Source organism: Oryx dammah, unplaced genomic scaffold (assembly GCF_014754425.2).
Source record: "Oryx dammah isolate SB20612 unplaced genomic scaffold, SCBI_Odam_1.1 HiC_scaffold_5, whole genome shotgun sequence".
NCBI classification, from domain to species: Eukaryota; Metazoa; Chordata; class Mammalia; order Artiodactyla; family Bovidae; genus Oryx; species Oryx dammah.
In genome coordinates, this window is record NW_024070189.1 from 29,488,172 (window position 1) to 29,514,105 (window position 25,934).

The 25,934-nt window shown below is 37.3% G+C and overlaps 1 protein-coding gene across 1 annotated transcript in view; it reads right to left on the reverse strand.

Moving 5' to 3' along the window:
* Positions 1–25,934, reverse strand: part of MSH3 (mutS homolog 3) — a 195,013-nt gene that overhangs the window by 36,242 nt on the left and 132,837 nt on the right. Inside the window, exons 19-20 of the mRNA XM_040239436.1 lie at positions 22,198–22,309; positions 2,725–2,882 (exon numbers count right to left, since the gene is read on the reverse strand). Of these exons, the coding sequence (XP_040095370.1) occupies positions 2,725–2,882; positions 22,198–22,309 (270 nt within the window). The remainder of the gene's footprint in view (positions 1–2,724; positions 2,883–22,197; positions 22,310–25,934) is intronic.

The following is a 25,934-nucleotide window of genomic DNA, read 5'->3' on the forward strand; positions in this document are numbered from 1 at the left end:
TCCATGAAAAAAAAAAAAAAATCATCCTCTTCCAGTAAATGCCACCATTCTTCAACCAGATGCACAAACTATTCTCATCTCTGAAAACTCCACTTATTTATCTCAGCCTCATACCTATCTATCATCAAGTCCTGTTGATTTATCTTCTAACTGCCTTTCAATTATGACTCCTTTCCACTTTAACACTACAAACCCAGTTCAAACTACTGATACCTCTCACCAAGGCCATTGCAAGGGCCTACTGATAACCTTGGTCTGATCAACTGTGTCCTTTCTCCATATATCTTCTGCATTGCAGCCAGTGTAGAGGTGATCATGCCAAGCCTTTCAGTGGTTTCCCACGGCTTTTACACAAACTCCTAACATGGCCTGCACTCTGTGTAACTTGCCTATTGTCTTCTTCATATCTTCATTGAAAATCGTGCTCGCCTAGAGTGCAACCATTCAGTTTGTTGTCTATGTGTTTTTTTTTTTTTTTTTTAATGTGAAAGAACTTTGCACATGCTGCTTCCTTGGTCTGAAATGCTCTTTCTTCAGTTTAACTCCTCCTTCACATACACATCACTTGCTAAAGGGAGCCTTCCCCTGACCTTCCTGACCAGATCAGACCCCATTACCACAGGCAGTCACAGCCTCTTTACACAATCTTTGTAGGCTTGTCATATCTGTAATTTTACATTTCTTTATATGATTTTTTGGTTTATGCTAATCTTCTCCATCAGGTAAATTTCATGGGAACAGAAACTATGGTTGCTTTCTTTTCAGAGTGCTTGTCATGTTAGATGTCAAGTTAGTATACATTGGATGAATGAACAAATGAAAACGAATGGATAAATATCCAAGTTTGTTGAAATTAATATGTGTTGTCCTTTTCCAGAAGGCTTATGTTTGCTCTCATTGAATGTACTTTATATAAATATTTTATGTACAAAGAACAGTGTCTATTCATTGATAGAATGTTATTAATATTATAAATATGTTATTTTCATAAAGGTTAGCTGTTGTTATCACTGAATTCATTCCTTGAGGCAGAAACTATTTTCTGGTTACTTCTGAATCGATTCCTGAACATCCCGTCCCTTACCTAACTCCATTATAAAACTAGACAAAATCAAATTCATAACTTGTTTCCCTATAATTATTGCCATGAGACACAGTTCTGGTTAGTGAAATATAAGTGAAGCTGTTCTGGGAAGCTTCCAAAAAGGTATGGACTTCCTGAAAAACAGAAGTCTTTGCATTCCTTTTCCCCTTTTTCCTCATGCAAATATCAACGTGATGTCTCGATTCACAGTAACTATCTTGCAACTATCAGGAGAAGACAACCCAACTGCAGAGCCACTAAAGCACCAGAAAGGGCCACCTACTTCAGGCCTGCTTGCTCACTGAGAAAAGTAAAACCTGTTTTCTTTTCTATTACTTGTGTAGAAAAATACTCCTGATATTCTGCTAACTAGATTTTCTTCCAGACAAAGTACCTTACATGGACCAAGTTATTTTTTCTCTTTCCTTTTTATTTTCCTTTCTTTATACCTTTTTTCTCCTAATAAAATTTCTCTGTCAGTCTCCCTAATAATGTAACCAAAATAAAATATCTAGTATATTTTTCTTAGGAAACAGAAAATTAATTATAATTTTTAAAACTAAAGAAAGATTTTTTAAATTTCTTGAAAGTGAAAGATAGTCATGTCCGACTTTTTGTGACCCCATGGACTTTGTGACCCCATGGAATTCCCTAGGCCAGAATACTGGAGTGGGTAGCCTATCCCTTCTCCAGGGGATCTTCCCGATCCAGGAATTGAACCGAGGTCTCCTGCATTGCAGGAGGATTCTTTACCAACTGAGCTATCAGGAAGGCCTAGTTAATTTACAAATATATGGAAATCAAAATAACATCTGTTTGGTGATATGGCATAAAACATAATTTAAGCTGCTTTGCTTTTGCTCATTCTTAGATATAAAACCAAATTTTAAAGTATTCTAATGTCTATTCAAATACATGAACATTAGCATGTGATATACTCTGATGTGTTCAAGGGTCAAATATTAAATAAGCAGGAAAATAAATCAGATACTCTATAGACATACTTTGACTATATGCTATAGACTATATTTATTTTTTTCTAAAACTTAAGTGTAGGAAATATAAATAATACTTTAAGATCTCATAAATCTGAATAAGTAGATTAAACTATGAATCTTAACACATGGGACCAGGATATTTCACCTATATTCCAAATATGGCATACAATTTAGGTTTATATGTTGAGGGTAAGTCTTAGCCTCACATTATATCCTTAGAGCAAAAAGGAATATGAATTAAATTATCCTGGGCCAGTGCCTTTTCCAGTCTGTTCTCAGTTCCCCATCTATAAAACAAGGAAGGTAGACCACCAATAAAACACGGATAGCAGACTTCTCTACAGAGCCTAGAAACCAAGTCTCCAAGCTCTCTACCTCTGATTGATCTTCTACACATGATTTCCTTTAAAGAAAGAGCTCAGTAACTAAAAATAACTTGGAAACTATTGGACAAAATGATCTCCTAGGTCTCTTCTGATATTAGTTTCATGATGAAGTGATTTCTTTAAACTCCTAAATTCTAAATAGCAAAATCCTATACAGCAAATCTGTTCAATTAAATATGTACATAAGAAAATTCATGTGACAATGTGGTCTTGATTTATTGTCAGAAATATATTCAAATAGAATTTGTGTTTTTACCTTGTGAAAATGCCATCCACAATTCCAATTGTTGCTTCCTCTGCAGGTACATAGGAGCCAATCTGAGCCATGACAGTAATCAGTGCAACCTGTTTTATATACGAGCTTTTTCCACCCATGTTTGGTCCAGTAATTATCATTACTCTCTCCGAGTCCCCCTAGAAAATTAAAAAGCAATTTCACTTATTGTACCAGAGGGGTTTCTATATAATATCTATAATTTATTCCATAAATGGGAATGTATTAGGCAAAGATTATGCTGTGGTATTTAAATGTCACCCATTAAGCATCACAAAGGGAAAGAAGCTCTCTGTCTTCAGTTTGAACTGTGATATTACAGAACAGTGAATTCGCAGCAGTGCACAAGGTTGTTTCGGAGTATAAAAAAGGAAATAACAAGAATCAACCTAGATGAGATAACCCCTATGGTTTTCTCTTTAAATAATCATTAATCTGCTTATGAGTGTCTTTTATATTACTTACATTTAAAACCTATCAATTTCCATATGTTCATCTTGAAAATTACAGGTGTTATACATCTAACTGCAGAAGGCCTAATCTGAATTGGTAGCACATATTTTCAGTTATAGATTTTAATATAGATAGTAAAGAGATTGATAATACCAAATTCTAGGTATCAATTTTATCAGCATTTAATTACTCACTGACATTTCACCAGAGTAAGTGAAAAAGGCAGAAAAGCTGCAATAATTGCTGTGATTAAATTTCTAGAACTTACCTGTATTAAACAATTCTAGTACTTGCCAAGTACATCCTAAGAGAAACCATCCAAATGCAGTCCTCTACACAGGAGTCAGCCTTAGGCACCCAGGTGCTTTACTATGTGAACACAACGCCCTTGGCAATACCTGCCTGGTCAAGAGTAGCCAATCCATTAACTGACCAACAGCCTAAGAGAAGACATAAACATCTTCTGAAACTAGGCTCATCAAATCATCTCTTGGGAGTTGAAATTGAGAACCATGGAGTGCCTGTGTGCATGCTCAGTCACTTCAGTCATGGCTGACTCTTTGAGCCTCTGTGGACCGTATATAACTCACAAGGCTCCTCTGTTCATAGGATTTTCCAGGCAAGAATACTGGAGTGGGTTGCCATGCCCTCCTCCGGGGATCTTCCTGATGCACGGATAGAGTCCGTGGCTCCTGTGGCTCCTGTATTGCAGGCAGATTCTTTACCAGTGAGCCAGTGGAGAAGCCCCAAGAACCATGGAGAGGATCAGTCTATTGATAACCAGAGGAGAGGTGGATAAGAAAGGCAGAATGAAGCTACAAGGCATTGGGGACCGTAAATGAGAAGTTATGAGGAACCAAAAGGTATGACAGGGGTAAAAAGAATAATTAGCAATGATTAAGAAAGAAAAAAATAGAGAAGCGCCAAGAGGAGTTGAGATGCCTCATGCAAATAATGGGGGTATCAGATTCAAGCATTATAAATAGCCTTACAATTGAGAGGATAAAAAGTAAACCTATTCCATCTCTAAGTTGAAAAAGTGAAGAGTTAGTTTCTCAGTTGTGTCTGACTCTTTGCAATGGACTGTAGCCCCCCCAGGCTCCTCTGTTCATGGAATTCTCCAGGCAAGAATACTGTAGTGGGTTGCCAACCCTTTCTCCAGGAGCTCTATCCAACCCAGGGATCGAACCCACAGTCTCCCACATTGCAGGCAGATTCTTTACTGTCTGAGCCACCAGGGAAGCCCTGAATGATAAAACTTGTGATCAAAAATCTTTTAAGTTTTCTACATATGTTAAAAATAATAAACCTATTATAAACAAACATTTGGCATATGAAATGCTTTGAAAATTCAGATTAAATGAACAGGGTTCTTTTAAAAAATTTATAAAAATAATATAATAAATAGAAAACAAATCCAGTATATATTAAAGATTTTATATCTGTAATTAAAAATCCTTCAACAAGAAAAACCCAAACCGAGATAACTTTCCCACTAAGGACAGGGAAGCCTGGCGCGCTGCAGTCCATGGGGTCAGAAAGAGTTGGACATGACTGAACAACTGAAAAAGAAAATTAAAAAAAATAGTATCAATCTTACAAAAACTATTCTAGAGAATAGAACAATAGGGAACTCTTCCAAAATCATTTCTGAAAGCCACCATGATCTCGACACCAAAACCTGACAAGAGCATTACAAGAAAGAAAACTTAAAGGTCAACTTCATCCACAAATACAAACACAAGACTCTTCAATAGAATATTAACAAGACAATCCAAAGATATATAAACCATTTAGAATTTTTGAAGAAAATAAGGTTGGTTTAATATTCAAAAGGCAGTTAATGTAATTCACCACATTAACAAAATAAAGAAATTAAACATCCATTTAATTTTTAAAATGTAGGAAAAGGAAATAAAAGGTATAAGGATTCGAAAGAGAATAATGAAACTGTCATTATTCCTATATGCCATTACTATGTTACCAGAAAATCTAAAGTGATCTATGAAAATTATTAGAATCTACAAATGAATTGAGCAAATGCTTTAGGTACAAGTTCAGTATTCAAATGTCAACATTATTTCTACATTTTATCAACAAGTAACTGGAAATTTTTAAAATGATGTAATTTACCACAGTATCAAAAGAAATCAAATATCTAGGAATAAACCTAATGCAATGAACAAGATTTCTACAGAGAAAACTACAAAATATTATTGAAAGAAATTGAAAAATTTTAAACAGTAAAAACAAGGTTTCTTTTAAAACAAATTTATAAAAGCTTTTGAAGGCTTGATGCTTTTGAACTGGGATGTTGGAGAAGACTCTTGAGAGTCCTTGGACTGCGAGGAGATCAAACCAGTCAACTCTAAAGGAAATCAGCCCTGAATACTCACTGGAAGGACTGATGCTAAAGCTGAAGCTCCAACACTCTGGCCACCTGATGCAAAGAACCAATTCATTGGAAAAGACTGATGCTGGGAAAGACTGAAGGTAAAAGGAGAAGAGGACGGCAGAGGATAAGATGGGTTAGGCAGGATCATCGAATCAATGAACACGAACTTGAGCAAACTCCGGGAGATAGTGGAGGACAGGGGAGCCTGGCATGCTGCAGTCCATGGGGTCACAAAGAGATGGACATGACTTATCGACTAAACAACAACAACATTGATCAAAAGATGTCATTAAGAGAATGAAAAATTACAGAATATATGATATACGTACTATATATTTCCCAAAGACTTGGATGCAGTGTACATAATGAACTCCCACAAATCAAAAGAAAGACAAACTTCAAGAAACATGGTAGAGAAAAAAAAATTTAAGTGACAACAGAAAAAACCACCAATGACCAGTAAGATGACAGTCTACTTTAAATCATTAAGAAAACACAAACCAAATCAGGGAGACAACATTACTTCACTAAATGGCTACAGTTAAACTAAAAACTGTCAGTATTAAGCTTTGGCAAAGATGTAGGACAACTAGAATTTTTATATACTGTTATTAGGGGAGTAAATTGTATACTGTTTTGGAAAACTGCTTGGTAGAGTCTACTAAAGCTGAAAGTAGACATATCTCAACAATTCTGCTCCCAGGTACATGTCCAACAGAAATGTACATGATGTACATTAAAAAAAAAACATGTAAAAGAATGTTCACAGCAATACTTTCATAATAGTACTAAATTGGAAGTAACTCAAATGTTTACCAACAGAACAGAAAAGTTATATATTTATACAATGAAATTCTCTATAACAATATAAATAAGCAATATGGGGGGAAAAAAAGGATGAATCACATAAAACCAATGTTGAATCAAAGAATCCAGACACAAAGAATACATATTGATGTTTCTATTATATAAAGCTCAAAAACGAGAACAAAAATAACCAAATTATTATTCTTTGGTAAAAGAAATTAGGAGAGTGGTTACCCTCTAGAAGGGAAGGAGTTATTGGGAGGCCTTCCCTTTCTCTACAAGTGGAGATTTTAGAATATGTTCCTTCCCATACTATTCTTCTATTTCTTGACCTGGTTTTGGATACTTATATGGGTACACTTTGTGAAAATTCATTAAACTGTTCACTTACGATTTGTACCTAATTCTGTATGTTATGTTTCAATAAAAGTTACCTTCAAAAGGAAATGAATACATTCTCACAAATTAACCTACATGCAATACAACTGTAGAAGTTAATTCTGAAATTTCTTTGATAGAGTTAAGTCAACTCAACTTTGAAGAATGAGCTGGGAGAGGAGACTTTGTAAAGCTATAGTAATTAAAAGTGCAGCACTGCTTTAGGAACGGGTAAACAGAAGTAACAGCAAGCCTGGACACAAACCTATACTGGCACGTGATATATGTGAGAGTTAGGATCACAAATAAGCAGAAAAGATGCCATGCTCAATAAACAATGGTGGGGTAACTGGGTACCCATATAATAAAAGTCAGGCTTGAATCTCACACAGCCTCTAAATCAATCCAGATGGATGAAAGAAAAAAAATATGAAAAGCAAGCAATCCTTTAGAAGAAAACATGGAAGAACAACTTAATGACATGAAGGTAGGGAATAATTTACTGACAAGATAGAATAAGCAATATAAAAATATAAACCACACAGGAAAAGACTAATATATTTGATTAAATTTTTAAAACCTCTGTTATTAAAAGCAGTCACCAAACACAAAATGAAAAGGCATATAACAAAGAGTAGTGCTCCTCCTTATTAGGACCATCAAAACAATGGAAAAATAGGCAAAGGACATAAATATGTTATATACACAAAGGCCAAAAAGCATTTATCAGAGAAAGGAAAATGAAATCAGCAGCATTTTTCAAGGGACCTACACGCTATTCCTCATAGTCATATAAGAAAAAAAAAAAAAAAAGAAATATCAATGGTCAAAATTTCTGAAGGAATAATTTTTAAGAAATAACTTTTTACATTCATCATACTATCAAAATTTTTAAAGTTTGCTTACATAGCATGTTGGCAAGAACGTGGACAGCAATTTGGAAATGTTTACTGAAGCTAAAGAGCCGATACACTGGTCTACGTGACACAGTGATTCCCCTTTTAGAAATCTAGCAAAATACACAAGCACTGAAAAAGACATTTATAAAGCTGTTCAGTGTAATACTGTTTGTATTCATAATAGACAAAAAAATGGAAAAAATCTAATTGTCTATCATTAGGAAAATGAATTGATCTACTTTGTATAATAGAACAATTATTTACAATGTAGAATACAATAAGAAACTTTCACTGGGGTATATTTATGTACAGTTTAAGTATATACAAAAATAATTATATCATATTAAGATACATCTATATCAAATAAAAGAATAAAAACCATCCATTATTATAATAAATAACACCAGGATAATAGGATAGGAGGTGAAGAGGGAGGAAAAGAGATAGCAGTTAATTACATATGACCTTAGCTATATGTGTAATCTTTTACTCACTTCAAAAAAAACCTAAATTTTTACAAAATGTCAGTCTTTATGATATTTGAGTGAAGGGTAAATGAGTATCTATTATATAGGTTTCTGTACCTTCTCCTTTGTTTGAAATATCAGGTAGTTAAAAGTTATTTAAGTGAATTACCTTAAGATTTAATTATTTGTTCATGGATAATCATGAACAAGGAGAAGGCAGTGGCACCCCACTCCAGTCCTCTTGCCTAGAAAATCCCATGGGCGGAGGAGCCTGGTGGGCCGCAGTCCATGGGGTCACAAAGAGTCAGACACGACTAAGCGACTTCACCTTCACTTTTCACTTTCATGCACTGGAGAAGGAAATGGCAACCCACTCCAGTGTTCTTGCCTGGAGAATCCCAGGGACGGGGAGCCTGGTGGGCTGCCGTCTATGGGGTCGTACAGAGTCGGACACGACTGAAGCGACTTAGCAGCAGCAGCAGTCATGAATAATCAAGTAACTCTTTACAAAGACATTAGTATAACTTATGAAAAATTCACAAGTTTCAAACAACATTTTGTTATTTGGACTTCTTAGTGTATTACACAAAAAACAAGTACTACAGAAAAACACATAATGGAAAATGAAAGAATACAGCACAAAGCAGATAGCCCACAGAAGGGTTACTCCTGCCATGCTAAGGCCCTCCATAAAGGCATGGTTTATGGAGCTGCCTGAAGCGGAACTACCCAACTCAATGAGCACAAGAGGGTGGCCAAGGAAATGTGGGAGTCGAATTTTTGTTTAAATCAGTAATTTAGGGAAGCTATGAGACAAAGGAAAATGAACAACTTTTATCTTGTAGACACCTTACTCTTTTCAACATCTTAAAAAATAAGTAATTATATTTATTCTTCAATTCTGTTTTTCCTTCCAAACAGAATCAATAATTTGACAGAGTATCTTAAAAAATCTTAATTTAATAACCAAATAATTTAGTAAATAAGATATACAGTGATAAAGCAAAATAAAATAGAAAATAATGTTTGTAATTAGAAGATACTATCGATTTCTGGCTTTCATTCAGTTCAGTTCAGTTGCTCAGTCATGTCCGACTCTGTGATCCCATGGACTGTAGCACGCCAGGCGTCCCTGTCCATCACCAACTCCCAGAGCTCGCTCAAACTCATGTCCATCAAGCTGGTGATGCCATCCAACCATCTCATCCTCTGTCGTCCCCTTCTCCTCCCACCTTCAATCTTTCCCAGCATCAGGGTCTTTTCTAATGAGTCAGTTCTTTGCATCTGGCCAAAGTATCAGGGCTTCAGCTTCAGCATCAGTCCTTTTAGTGAATATTCAGGACTGATTTCTGTTAAGATGGACTGGTTTGACTCCTCACAGTCCAAGGGACTCTCAAGAGTCTTCTCCAACACCACAGTTCAAAAGCATCAATTCTTCAGTGTTCAGCTTAAAAACCATAACTTTGACTATATGGACCTTTGTCAGTAAAGTAATGTCTCTGCTTTTTAATATGCTGTCTAGGTTTGTCAGTATGAAAAGACTTTCATTAACAAGGTACAATCTCATCTTCTCATCTGTAAGAATGAGTAATAGAAATCCTGGCCTTACATAAATTTTGTGAAATTTAACTAAATAAGAAAAAAATAATGTGAAAGTCCTTCAAAATTATAAACACTAATAATTTTTGTAAATCACTGTTTCTTAAAACTAAGCCACATGAAGAAAAAAGTTGCAACACACTCTAGAGTATCTGAAACAGCAAAAATGAACAAAAGGCAATGAAAGTTTTTTTGCCTTAGACTTTTTTTTTTTTTTTACAATACTGTATTGGTTTTGCCATATATTGACATGCCTTAGACTTAATGTAAAAGTCAAATGTGAAACTTACTGGAAGAGTTTGATAAGTAAAATAAGCATGTGTGTGCCTGGGGTCGCAGAGTCAGACATGACTGAGCGACTGAACTGAACTGATGGCACTTACACAAATAGAAATGTTACTTTCTTTTGGATTTAAATTGCATGTAAGTTAGTGAAAAATGGATAAGCACATCTGGTACTTCCTATTATTTTCAAGAGGAACGACATTTTTCTTCTACACTTAACTACACAGAAACTGCTGTTATTTAGAACCACATCATCATGCACGTGTTCCTTGAATACTTCATCTCTCCTTCAATACAGGATAGCAAAGCTTTTAATTTTTTTTATTTCAGAGCCAACTGATACACAGAAATCAATTCTCTGTACTTAGCTTCTCCAAGCCTTTCTTTCCTCACCTGTAACATGGGAAGAAAGACCTGGAAAAGCTAAGTATCTTGGCCAGTAATGCAGAGCTACTACAGTAGCTAACATCCTGACAGATGTCTCAAAGGGAACTTCCACTCAGTGACAAGAAACCACAGTCACTGCTAAATAGGAGCAGTGCTCCCCTAGTTCTGGGCCAGCATCCTTGGATTCCTCACTGGATAAACTACAGTAATGATCAACCACTATCCATGAAGTTATAAGATGCAAAGAAGGAAAAAAAAAAGTTGTCTAATGTTAATTTCCAAGACTTGAATATCAGCTAATTTTCTGCAAAAACTGTCTTCTTCCTTGACAGGTACAGATATTCACATCCATCCTTTAAAAAAAATCATGGTAGAACTATTTATATAATAGTTGCAGACTGATGAAAAGTTTGACAGTTTCGAAGTGTTTTATTCCCTGAAAACATCAATCAATGGCACATTATAGTAAGAGGACTTCCCTGGTGGTCCAGTGGTAAAGAATCCACCTGCAAATGCAGGGAAAATGGGTTCGATCCCTGGTCCAGGATGATCTCACATGCTGTGGAGCAACTAAGCCTGTGTGCCACAACTACTGAGCGCCACATCTGAGCGCAAGCCCAAGAGCCCGGTTACTCTGCAACAAGAGAAGCCATCACAATGAGAAGGACACGCGCTGCAGCAAAGAGAAGCCCCCACTTGCCACAATTAGAGAAAGCCCATGCACAGCAACAAAGCCACAGCACAACCAATAATAATTATTATAATAAATAATTTTTTAAATAGCATGTTACAGTAAGAGACTCCTTAGTGAAAGCTCTGTCCAGGCAAGCTCTCAGCCAAATTCTTATACTTTTAACTCCAGGTACCTTTCAAACAGAAAGGGGGAGAATGAGGCTGGAGAGTATAGGCTGCATGCTAAGATACCAAGATAAAAGTCCAAATCTTTCTGATATCTCCATGCTTTCCAATTTACATCCTACTGAGAGCTAGTGGTTACTCAGCCCAACCCCTGCACTCTATGGATGATGAAATGAAGACCCAGTGAGGACGGTGGCCTATTCAGAGAGGACAGCACACTAACAGCAGAGTAGGATTTGAATTTACCTCTCCCATCATGGTTAGGCACTTTCCCACTACACCCATGTACCAAAAAGGTATATGATGAGAAATTTCTTTTTTTTTTTTAAGGAAGAGAAAGTGCTAGAATAGAAAGAAATTATTTCTGGCCAGATGGGGAAGGCTTTAAGGAGGCAGTAGCATTTGGGAGGCCTTGAAGGCTGAGTAGTGCAAACAGTGAAGATGAGTGAGACAGGAAAAGAAACAGGAACATTCTGCATCATGGAACAGTTTAAAAAGCGATTATCCTTGACACTCAAACTGTGAAGAGTTTTATGTTATCAATCTATAACAAAGGAGGCAAGAGTATACAATGATGACAGTCTCTTCAATAAGTGGTGCTGGGAAAACCAGATAGTTACGTGTAAAAGAACTAAATTAGAACGTTCTCTAATACAACAACACAAAAATGAACTCAAAATGGATAAAAGACCTAAATGCAAGACTGGATACTATAAAACTCTTAGAGGAGAACACAGGCAGAACACTTCCTGACACAGATCGCAGAAAGATCTTTTCTGATCTACCTCCTAGAGAAAAGAAAATAAAAACTAAAATAAACAAACGAGGCCTAATGAAATTTAAAGGCTTTTGCACAGCAAAGGAAACCATCAACAAAACGAACAGAAAACCCACAGAATGGGAGAAAATATTTGCAAACAAAGTGACTGATAAGGGTTAACTTCCAAAATATACAAGCAGTTCATACAATTCAATAACAAAAACAAACAACACAATCGAAAAATGGACAGAAGACCTAAATAGACATTTCTCCAAAGAAGATATACAGATAGCCAACGGGCACATGAAAAGATGGTCAAAACTGTCTATTATTAGAGAAATACGAATCGAAACTATGAGGTACCACATCACACCAGAGAGAATGGCCACCATAAAGAAGTCTACAGAAAGCAAATGCTGGAGAGGTTGTGGAGGAAAGGGACTCCACCTACACTGTTGGTGGGAATGTGAATTGACACAGTCACTAGGAGAAGAGTATGGAGGTTCCTTAAAAAACTAAAAACAGAACTACCATATGATCCAGCAATCCCAGTCGTGGCCAAATATCTAGAGAAAACCATAATTCCATAAGATACATGCACACCAATGTTCACTGCAGAACTATTTACGATAGCCAAGACGTGGAAGCAACCTAAATGTCCATCAGTGGAAGAATGGATAAAGAAGATGTAGTATATATATATACAATGAAATACTACTCCACCATAAAAAAGAACAAAATTATGCCATTTGTAGCCATGTGAATGAACCTAGAGATTGTCATACTGAGTGACGTAAGTCAGACAAAGACAATTATTTTTATGTGGAATCTCAAGAAACAGTACAAATGAACCTATTTACAGAAGTTGAGTCACAGATGTAGAAAACAAACTTTTCGTTACCAGGGGGGAAGAGCGGGATAAACTGGAAGATCAGGATAAACTGGAAGATCAGGATTGACATATACACACTTATATATAGAATGGATAACCTATTAAGAACCTGATGCATAGCACAGGGAACTCTATTCAATACTCTGAAATGACCTGTATGGGAATAGAATCTAAAAAAAGTGTGGATACATAGGTACATATAACTGACTCACTTTGCTGAGGAGCAGAAACTAATACAACACTGTAAATCAACTATACTCCAATAAAAAATTAATTTAAAAAAGAGTAAGAAAAAAATCATTGATTTTTTTTTTAAAGCAGTTATACAAAACGTCCTTCTTTAACTCACTGTTTCAAATCAGAAAGGAGACAGAAGCAACAGAAAACAACACTGAAATGCCATTAATGTTTCCTTCAATCATTAACAATATATCTGATGATTATGCTATGTGAAAAACACATTTATTGTGATTCTCACTGAAAATAAACTAGAGACTGGCAGAAAAGACTTTGTACAACCAATGCTGTAAGAAAGATCCATGAAGAGACTCTTCAAAAATGATACAAATGAACTTATTACAAAACAGAATAGACTCATAGACACAGAAAACAAATTTATGGTTACCAAAGGGGAAGAGGTAGTGGGGATTAATAACTGTAGACAGTCAAACACACAGATATACATATATATCTAAATACAGAGATAGATATAAAAAAAACTATATTACTTTGCTGTACATGTGAAACATTGAAAATCAACTATACTTCAATAAAAAATAAAAAGAAATAGAAAGGTCACAAAGAATCAGGTAGAAAAAGAAGAAAAGTCATCAGGTCAGGATCTAGGCCCCTGGGAAAGGACACAGAAGAGAAAAGGGATCCTTCCTGGGGAGTGATCTGGTCAAGCCACATACTGGGTATCCCAACCTGGAGTACAACACCAGGAAGACAAGTTCCCTGAGCTGCTTAGAAAGCCAGCAGTACTAACAGGAAGGCCTAAAGAAACCTAGCAACATAAATAAACCCCATGCATGCATGCTAAGTCACTTCAGTTACGTCTGACTCTGTGCGACCCCATAGACGGCAGCCCACCAGGCTCCTCTGTCCACAGGATTCTCCAGGCAAGGACACTGGAGTGGGTTGCCATTTCCTTCTCCAAATAAACCCCAAGGTAACCACAAATCAAAATCCTACAGTAAATAAACAAAAATTAGAGAGAAAGGAAGACAAGCATAACACTAAACAAGAATCATCAAACCAAAGGTAGGTAAAATAATCAAAGAACAGACAAACTACAAAAACAATCAGAAAGCAATTAACAAAAGGGCAATGACACACACGTGCACGCGTGCTCAGCTGCATCAGTCATGTCTACTCTTTGTGACTCTATGGACTATAGCCTGCCAGGCTCCTCTGTCCATGGGATTCTCCAGGCAAGAATATCAGAGTGAGCTGTCATATCCTCCTCCAGGGATCAGACTTGAGTCTTCTGTGTCTGCTGCACTGCAGGTAGATTCTTTACCCACTGAGCCACGTGGGAAGCCCTAGTAAGTACATACCTACCAATAATCACTTTAAATCGCAATGAACCAAATGCTCCAGTCAAAACACACAGTGTGGCTAATGAGATTTTTAAAGTAAGGACTCATCTATTTGCTGCCTACAGAAGACTTGCTTCAGAGTTAGAGACACACATATTGAACGTGAGGGTGAGAAAGAGATATTTCATGCAAATGAAAACAAGCGAGTAGAGGTAGCAATATTCATATCAGACTAAACAGACTCTGAAACAAGGTCTATAATAACAAAAGACAAAAAAAGGGCATTATACAACGACAAAGGAACCAATACAAGAAGAAGCTATAACAACTCATTAATATTTTTGTACCTAATACAATACAGTGGTGTTGGAGAAGACGCTTGCGAGTCCCTTGGACTGCAGTCAATCCTAAAGGAAATCAACCCTGAATATTCACTGGAAGGACTGATGCTGAAGCTGAAACTCCAATACTCTGGCTACCTGATGTGAAGAACTGACTCATTGGAAAAGACCCTGATCCTGGTAAAGACTGAAGGCAGGAGGACAAGGGGATGACAGAGGATGAGATGGCTGGATGGCATTACCTACTCAATGGACATGAGTTTGAGCAAGCTCTGGGAGATGGTGGAGCACAGATAAAACTGTCCTTCTCTTGGATGTGGGTTTCCCTTGGGTTACACAGATACACAGGGTTCCAGCACTTCCTAGGAATCTTCCTGCTTTGCATTTGACTAACTCTCCTCCTTAGAAATTTAAAAGGCACCAACTATATCTTCCCCTTTCTCCTTCCCAATGTTTATATTATTTATATTTTTAAAAAAAACACAAACTAAAACCCCCACCTTTGATTTCTATCCATTACATGAAAACCAAGGATCTACTGTATAGCACATGGAACTCTGCTCAATGTTATGTGGCATCCTGGATGGGAGGGGACTTTGGAAGAGAATTAATACATGTATATGAATGGCTGAATCCCTTTGCTGTGTCCACCTAAAACTATCACAGCACTGTTTGTTAATCAGCTATACCCTGATACAAAATAAAGAGTTTTTAAAAATCCATCCATTACAAAGTCATTTGGCTTAAAATGCAGAAAACTCCTGAGATTACAGTAGGTTATGGTGGAGTTTCCCAAGCAGTACTGAGATAGGATGGGGTATGGGATCTGGGATACTCTGCTGCAGTGCTTGCATCTGGACAAATATCTCTTTGAGCGTTATGTTCTGTTAAATACAAAGAAACTATAAGGGACCATAAGTAATTGCATACATATACAGTTGGGGCAAATTATGGACAATAATGTATAAAAAGACCAAAAATCCAACTGCCACTTCTGAGGGCCAGGAGCAAAACAAGGAAAGGGTACTGCACATGCCTCCTGCATACAACACCAACAAAGGGGTGGGCAAACCACCTAAGCGCCCCCTCGGGCCTGACCCTGGACACACCCCTACACGCCCCCCATATAAGGAACCAGCTCAGCTCCCTTGAGCAAGCGAGGGAAACTGCTGCTTTTTATCACTCTCTACTGCTCCTGCAGCGGCTCCAGTAAAGCCATGCCTGGCCTCTTAACAAGTTCTATCGATTAAGAAGCCCAAGAACCCTGGTTGGTAGCAGTATGTCTTGGCATATTGTGTCCTGGACTGCCTCAAAGGTTACAGGAGTTCTAAAACGTCGACCCTCAAAGTGCCAGGTGGGGCTGGGGCAGTCAGAGCCCTTGGGCCAACCTCATTTTGCTCTGAGCAACCTTTTCCTCCAGTGTACCAGCACTGTAATCATTTTCTTGGTGTGCTGTGAAGTGAAAAGGGTTGGTAAGCACTGGCTTACCTTAGAATACATATTTTGGGAAACAGGTCATGACTATTTGACTTTAGAAACCCCCAGCAAGTCCATTCCCCTTTCTGGGCCTTGGTTTACTCCCAAGTATGAACACCAAGTCACACCAAAGGATCCCTAATATCCCTTCTAGTTCTTCAGTATAATTACTGTATGAATTGTGAACTCCTAATGATATCCTGAAAGATAACATTTTGTGAAGGAAAAAAAGCACAAATTTAAAGTAAGACTTGGCGACTGCTCAAAACTTCAAAGCTAATCCTTTTTTATTTAACAAATCTGATTGGATGCCTGCTATGTGCCAGAGAACTGCAACTGACAGTATGATTACAACTAAAGAGGAGAAGCAAAGCCCCTGTTCTCTTTAAGCTTATAAGCCACTGGCAACCACAAACCCAAAAAAAGGCAATTACAATTTAGTGGGATAAAGACTAAACTAGGGAGAAATATAGAGTGTTGCGGGCATATGACAGGGGGGCACCCATCCCAGCTTCGGGAGGGAAGCCTTAGTCAGGATGTGACTGAAGAGCAAGCAGGCGCTGCAGGGTGGACGGGGTGCGATGTGGGTGTGTGGGAGGTGGGTGTGGACGGTGCGGGGGACGATGACATTCTAGGCTGAGGGAAGACCATCTGCCAAGTCCTAGAGGAGCAGTAGCTTGGGAGCTGCACGGCTGGAATTTTCAGCATTAATTCAAATGAGGGAGTGATATGACAGGTTAGGAAAAGCCCTGTGGCTGCAGAGTGGAGAATAAACTGGAGGTGGGCAGATCCAGTGGCTGCTAAGTCTACAAATACTCACATTATGTAAGGAGTCGGGGAAGGGAACCAAAAAAAGAGGGTTTAAAAGTGTATTCCTTTCAATTACGCTTGCAGAAGTCAAACAAGGTTTCCTAGAAGATGAGGCAGAGCGAGGTCTTAAAGGCTAAAAAGAAATATACAATAGCGCCTTTAAAAATTTTTTTTGTATTTTTATCTTTTTGATGTTCAGATGAAACAATAACTAAATGCTAAACATTAGGTAGGGATATATTTAAAAGATGCTTGAAAAGTTCTCTTCATTTAAACCCACTTTCAGTGAAATGACTCCTTTCATGTCAATGCTTGAGAAGGCTTTTTCCTCAGCCTTCTTTACAGGTTTATACAATCTCCCTGAGAGACAGACCCAGAATCTAAACTCCCTGAACATGCATCATGATCACTGTCAAATCCCTAACTCCATCTCAGCCCTCTCTCCTGGCTTTTATATCCACCTTCATATTGGGATCTCCACCAAATGTCCCACAAGTACCCCACAGTTCCTTACTATTTGAGTCTTTGCTAATACTCCTCCAGGAAACTCAATATAGCAGTTTAAAAAAATGTTAGTTTGTTTATTGACCATTTGGGTATCCTCTACTTTGTTACGGCCGTTCAAGTCTGTTGCAGTTTTTCTACTGGATAGTCCATTAGGTCCCTCACAGCCTTTATAAGTACTCTATTGGGGTTAATTTAATCGGATCAATTTCTCACCAGATTAGAGATATTATATCTCTTCTTTGTGAGCCTAAGTTCAAGCACAATATTGACACAAAGTAGTTGTGTTAAAATCTATAAGAATAAAATATTCATAAAACAATGCTAGCAAAAAATTTGTAAATCAATGCAAGATTGTGAAATGTGAAAAAATGAGTATTCTTCAGTTATACACATACACATATATTATTTTTCAGGTTATTTTCCATTATAGGTTATTACAAGACATTGACTACAGCTCCCTGTGCTATATGGCAAACCTTTGTTGAGTGTCGGGTATCTAAAAAAATGAGTATTCTTAAAACTGGTTGAGGAAAAGTAGGCAGTAACTTGGCTCGTTTAGAAACATTATAATGAGTTCATATAATACAGATCCAGAAAAGTACACTCATAATTACATGTACAAAAGACCATTTCTTAAAATTACATGACTATCAAAAGCAATAATGCCACTTGACTTTCAGGAAATTATTTTCAGAGTATATTTTATAATTAACACCTATAAAATATTTAAAATTGAGTTGTACATAGTAAGTTTTTCTTCAACACTATCCCTATATAGAAATTTATACCCTGCAAAAAAGACTGTACTTCGCCATAGCAACAGTTCTATATCAACTCCTACTCAAGTTAGAAAAAGCATATGTAAAAGAAATGAATATTCTGGAATATTCTGAAGTGCTTGCTGGAATAAATCGCTCCATTCATTTTGTAAAAATTTAAATACAAGAGTTCAACATTTCTTTAAAACATCCCTGTTATTAGGTTTAGTTTCTCAAATTTTGCTGTTTTAAATAGTGTAATACATTACTTAGTAGAAAGGAGGGGAATGAAAAGGAAACAAAAATAAAAATTCAGTGTTAAGAATAACATACTTGAGATCAAGTTGACTGATGTTTAGGGGCATGGGAATAATAATAGGAAATGATATTTCAAGTGATTTATAAGTAAACCAAGGTACTAAGTGGAACAGCTGTATTATTTTCTCAAGAAAAGCTACACCTTACTAGTATCATGGACACTGAAAAAGGAATTCTTATGTTCACAGAGACTTCCTATAAAAGACAATAAATACATTAGTGCCTGTTAACTTGGTTTGATAAATCAAGCAACTAACAAATTCTCTAAGGAGAATAAACATGTTTATAGACATCAGAGATCTAGTTATGTACTACTCCAAGTTTTTGTATGATACTGCCAACTAAAAATTGCCACCTTCCATCTGCCTCTATAAGGACTAAGTCATAAACTGCTGCAGCTGCTATTCTCCAACACACCCTGAAAGGAGTTCAGGGTGGAGATCAGGAATCAGGCACTCTGGGCTTTGGGAATGAAAAGGGCTTTGGCAGCCACGTCTTTAGATAGTTAGCTTATTTGCCGGAGAAGATTTTGAGCCCAATTCTTGCATCTCCTCATATCTAGAAAAGCACTAAAATCATTAATGGTGACATCTGCTCCTTGTGACTAGCAGTAAGCATCTGCCAAAATATGTGCTTAGCTGCACGTTCCCCACTTCACTAAAATCATACATAACAATGGCCTTCCCCCCATGTCTCTGGAGCAGTTTCTCAGAGCTATCTCCTGGGATATAGTCCTCATTTTGCCCCACATAAAACTTAATACACAGCTCTCACGTTGTGCATTTTTTTTCTGTCAGCAATATCAAAAATGTATTATTGAACTAGATATAATTCAAAGTATTTCCTTTTACTTGCCCCACCCTTGTGGTCAATCAAATTTAGCAGGCTCACATCTCTGTCACCCTTGCTCACAGCCCAAGATGGAATATTCTGTGATATTCCCAACTGCCTTGCCCTCCTGGGTTTCCTTTGTGTGATCTAATTTCCAACTGATTCCCTACATTTCAATTTTCCCACTGTCCTCTGAAAAATTCCCCAAGACTTCTATGTTTCTAACCTCATTGCTTAACATTTCCGTCACACACTGACTTGAGCTGAAAGCTGGCTGTTACTCCCCTGCAGTTCTCTCATTTCAAGGATGAGCTTTTTGCCACATCCTTTCATTTGTATCTCAGGGTTCAAAGGTTTTCCCATATCTGCTTCTTTAGGGCCTTATTATCTACCTCCGGCTCAACAAGTCTCCATCTCTTGGAATCTCTGACACCTGGACCACCTTCACTTGCCACTACAAATCAAGTTGTTTGGACAATTTCAACACGCCTATGGATACCTTTTTCTCAAAAGCTGTTCCTCGATCTCCTCATCTCCAAAGACCTCCTCCACTTCTGCTACTCACCATCCATGGGCATCCCTGGGCAAAGACCTCCTCCACTTCTGCTCACCTTCCATGGCCATCCCTGGGATCTTTCTATCACCCAGCACACTGCCTCTGGAATCTGGAAGTCAGGAACCCCATTCTCCAATAGAACCTCCCTCACTTAGTGACTCTTTCTATGTTAATTCTTTCATATCATCACCAGATAATTTCACGGTGTTGACAGAGACTCCCTCTTTGATCAAATGCTAGTCAGGCTCCTCTGAGCCCACCTAGTCCCAACCTTGACCTATAACAGCTGCAACCCTCTCGGCACATGTGATTTCATTCCCTCCCCACTAAGAGACCAGAACAAAAGCCAGCATATAGTTTCTATTTAACAGCTCAAGGCCACAATCTTGGGATGATCCCTTACAAAAGCACAACAGTGCCAGGAAAGAATTTGTATTTGTTCCAGCCAAAACCTAGTGAAAGATAGACATCAAACCTACTTTTTGAGCAATTACTTCAGAAATCTTGTGGTTATAAACCCTTTCTCTAACCCCTTTAAGAGGTAAGTCTTCCACCACTTAGAAATAAATGCGTGTGGAGCCTCTCTTTGAAATGCAAACATCCATGGAGATAACTCTCACTGTCCTTCTCAGTCCCCATGGGAGGGGATCAGCAACAGTTGCCAGTTATGAAACCCAGAAGGGTTTCACATTAACCAAACCCCTTTTCTCAGTTTTTCTGTTTCCACTTCCTTGAACCTGCCCATGCCCAGCCCTCCTCCCTACTTGCTCATTCTTACTTTAAGACACCTAGTCATCTCTGAAAGGGCGGCAGAGGATGAGATGGTTAGATGGCAACACCGACTCAACGGACATGAATTTGAGCAAATTCTGGGACATAGTGGAGGACAGAGGAGCCTGGTGTGCTACAGTCCGTGGGGTGGCAGAGTCGGACACGAGTTAGTGACTGAACAAACAAAAACATCTCTGCACAAACTGTACTCAGTTCAAGCTAGACTGTTTTTCCTACGCAACAATATTACTGAGTAAAATTACCCTTATCACCTGAATTAGTGTATGGCTGTTTATCATGGACAATGTAACTCGGTGTAACAAACATACACACACAGTTCACTTTTTTCTGCACGTTTAAACACTCTTTTCTTAGCATTCTCAATCCTTTAAGAAAAAAAAAAAACCTTTAAGCTCCTTAATACAGCTTTAAACAAACTAGCCTCTTTCTTATTTCTGACACTTTTTTCTTGATATTCTATGCCCCAACCTTATGCAACATCTTTCAGTTCCCTGAACCCACCGGTGCTGCTTCACCCCTAGACTCTACCACCCTGGCTCCTGCCCTGGAATAATCGTCTCCATTTCCCTGGTCTGCACTGACTCACTCTCTCTCCAGTCAGTTTCTCATCCCTGGGAAACCTTCCCAAACACTCTCCCTAATTCCTGGTTACGTCAATCTGCTACATGCTCTATGACACCTGGTCTCCTGAATCCTGGCCTGACCGTGCCACATTATAATAATCTATCTTCCCTGCTAGACCACAAGCTCTCTACAGGCAGGACATACTTCTGTTTTGCTTTCCACTGTCTGTCCTAATATTCTGTTTCACTACCTGGTGCTAAAAAGGTACTCAGTAAGTATGTGTTAGATGAATAAATACTGTAAATCATTAATGTTCTATAAGAGAACCCTAGTCCATACAACAAAAATTCTTTTTTTTTAATGACAAAAATTCTTATCACTGAAATCAGCTGAAGCATCTGTGATCCTTTCACAAAACATCTGAAAATAGACTACAAGACAAAGCCTATACTATACACGAACAGGAATTTGCAAAACCATGGTGTGATTCCTCTCCATTAGCACACCTGTGGGCATTTAAAAATATAAAATATTTTTGCTGGGTTACCAGCTAATTAAGGCTAATCTTTTAGTTGCTAAATTGTTCCCTCTATAGATAATCTTTTATTGGAAATAGCACTGACTCCATATATGGTGTTGACTATAGAACTATAGCCATGGATTAGTTGACTTAAAGCCAAAGGCAAAACTTGGGTAAAATTTTAAAACATCATATGGTATTTAAAAGTTCGAGATCAATGTTATCATCTTCAACCTTTTATTGTCATGATGTGGTACTTACTGACAAATCTGTACTATTGGGAACAAACTGGTCCTGCTCTCCCAGCAGCACATCAATCACAGGGTGCCGGCCATTTTTTATTAGGATTTTCCTTTCTTCTTGTAGAGTTGGTCTGCGAGAAGAAGCATGTTTCAATTAACAAGGCAAGGAAAGAGACTTTTTAAAAAGTCTCAAAAAGCATGAAGATTTTTGTGGACAGTCTGTCAGACACACAACCAAACCTTAAACATGGACTTTAAGAACATATGCTCAGGACAAGGCTGAATATAAAGTTTAAACTCAACTGTAGAATCAGAATTAGAAAGACAATTATTATAATTACAGTGCTCTGAAGCACAAACTTTAGAAGAGTCTTATGATGGCTCTGTAACTAAGATCTCCCTTATAAGATCCTTTTTCTTTTTTTCTTTTTCTACTACTCTCTAAGATATATTCATTAAAAAAAATTACACTTCAGACTATTGCTACTTAAAATATTTTTAGCAATAAACAAAATTTTAAAAATCATGCAAAATTATTTCTAGATTATTACATTAATATAAATTGTATGTTGGACTCGGGGACAGAACGACCTAAAATTTTCACATTCTGTTTAATTAAAACATCTTTCTATGGTCTTTAGTATCTTTTACTCTTTTTGATATAAAAAATGTTTATTTGCCTTGTTTCTTAAGGTCTTATATTTCTGTTTTCACCGATACCTTCATTGATTTATCCAAGTTCTCTGAGCACCAGCCTTCTCTCAGTTTCCTCCCCAGAGGTTACCACTGAGAGCAGTCTGGCATCTACCTTTTCCAGTGTTCTTCTATGCATTTAAGTTTCCATAAACTCATTGTATCGCTTTCTGATTTCTTCTTTAAAAATAAACAAACAACAACAAAAACCAAGAATCATACTGCAATTCATCATTCCACAACTACTTCTCTCCCACTTAATATTCCTTGATATCTATAAAAGATAGACTTCACCATTTACATGTGGGTCCAATAGACTCTGTCATTTTATTTCTTTAAATTTTTCTAAGTCGTTTTATAAATACTACGTAGAATTGAGAAAAAAATAACAGGGGAAAAAGTCATGACAACTAGTAAGAATCCAAACATAGCAAATTTCAATTTTTTATTCCATATTTTCCAGGTTTTTAAGGCATGTATAGGGCTTCCCTGGTAGCTCGGTGGTAAAGAATCTGCCTGCCAATGCAGGAGACCCGGGTTCAAACCCTGGGTCAGGAAGATCCCCTGGAAAAGGAAATGGCAACCCCATTCCACTATTCTTGCACAGGAAATCCCACGGACAGAGGAGCCTGGCAGGCTACAATCCATGGGGTCGCAGAAGAGTTAGACACAACTTAGTGACTAAACAACAGGCATATATACCCGGAATGGGCAACACACTATGAATCTAAGTAACTGTTCATCAGCTGTCATGCAGGTACATGGACGATATTCACTTATAAATACTAACTCTAAAGTTCAATACATTTCTAATAGGTTCTAGCTTATCCTTATTTCTGGTTCTTCTCCCACTTGCAACGAAAATGCAATGTTTGAAGAACATTTTGAAATCTTTTAAAGTTCATAATTTTGATAAAGAGAATATAGCTATCTTTGCTTCATAATTATAAAACATTTTCATACCTACATTTATAAAGACAATTTGAATAATCAATCAAATGAGTACTTTTATTTTATATCATCTATTTTCTTTCACTCTCCTGCTTCAGCACCTATCCTCAAGCAAACAGTATCAAGTAAACTTTAGGGTACAAATATCATAAAAGGATACTCCCATATGTGTTTTTAGCAAATCATGATGGTTCCAATTTTTGTCACCAAGTACCGCATGATGGGTGCATCTTTTGGAATAACAAACTGGGTAAGAATACTCCATTTCACTTTGCCCTCACAAAAATATTATTCACACACACCTAAGATATATTATCTGCACACTCATGATCTGAGATTTTGTTTTATACAAGAAATTTCACTACTATCATTAGTATATACAGCACTGCTATCCTTCTCTTCACATTCATCTTTAGAATAATCTAATAATGAAATGAAATGTCTTCTGTCAGTATTTTTCTTTTTGCTATTATGAGTGAAAAGAGAAATTCTGAATTCTCAACGATATTCCCTCGAAGTCAGAAACAAAACTGCCACAGTGGCATCACCAGTCTCCTTTAATATCTTCTTGAAAGATGATGTCACTGTTTGGCAAACACAATGAGAAAAACGAAGAATGATATGACAGTGACTTCTATCTCATTTCCGTATTTCCAGCTTCCTTCTTATTTTAGATTTTTACAGCATGCTGGGAAATACTGATAAACAGTGATGAAATGATTCCTATCATGATGCAATAGTAAGGCATTCCAGACAGAAGCAAGATAAACATTATTAAAGATCTCAAAATGCATTTTAGATTTATAAAAGGGTCCAATGGGCCCATCTGGTGAATGTAAGACTGAATAAATTTTATTCTCCTTTAAAAAAAAAAGTAAATTTTCTCTTTTTTCTTTATAAGACCTTTTAAAAACCCAGAAGCTGAAAATAAGTCCAGTGAACCCTGATGGTATGGAATACTGAAGATGAAGGATTATTCCTTGGAGGCATTCTTTCAAAGCTACTGAACAGCAAGTTAGCTATCTCCACTACTGAACATTCAGACTGTCTAGACTTTCAATGTTATAAACAATGCTCCAATGAACAACCATACATACACATATATGTGTGTATTTTCAAGTGTTTCTCTAAGCCAGAGGAAATGCTTGAAATGGTATTTGCAAATCATGGGACATGCATATTTTTAAATGCAAGTTAAAATTTAAATGGCTTTTAATTAAAATTCAGGCCCATCAACTCGGTGATGCCATTCAACCATCTCATCCTCTGTCATCCCCTTCTCCTCCTACCTTCAGTCTTTCCCAGCATCAGGGTCTTTTCTAATGACTCAGTTCTTCACATCAGGTGGCCCCAGTATTAAGAGTTTCGGCTTCAACATCAGTCCTTACAATAAATATTCAGGACTGATTTCATTTAGGATGGACTGGTTGGATCTCCCTGCAGTCCAAGGCACTCTCAGGAGTCTTCTCCAACACCACAGTTCAAAAGCATCAGTTCTTCAGTGCTCAGCTTTCTTTATAGTCCAACTCTCACATCCAACTCACACATATATGACTATTGGAAAAACCATACCTTTGACTAGACAGACCTTTATTGGCAAATAATGTCTCTGCTTTTTAATATGCTATCTAGGTTGGTCATAACTTTTCTTCCAAAGAGCAACTGTCTTTTAATTTCATGGCTGCAGTCACCATTTGCAGTGATTCTGGGGCCCCCAGAAATAAAGTCTATCACTGCTTCTATTGTTTCTCCATCTATTTGCCATGAAGTGATGGGACCAGATGCCATGATTTTAGTTTTCTGAATGTTGAGTTTTAAGCCAACTTGTTCACTCTCCTCTTTCACTTTCATCAAGAGGCCCTTTAGCTCTTCTTCACTTTCTGCCATAAGGGTGATGTCATCTGCGTATCTGAGGTTATTGATATTTTTCCCTGCAATCTTGATTCCAGCTTGTGCTTCTTGCAGCCTGGCATTTTGCATAATGTACTCTGCATATAAGTTAAATAAGCAGGGTGACAACATACAGCCTTGATGTACTCCTTTCCCGATTTGGAACCAATCTGTTGCTCCATGTCAGGTTCTCACTGTTGCTTCTTGACCTGCAAACAGATT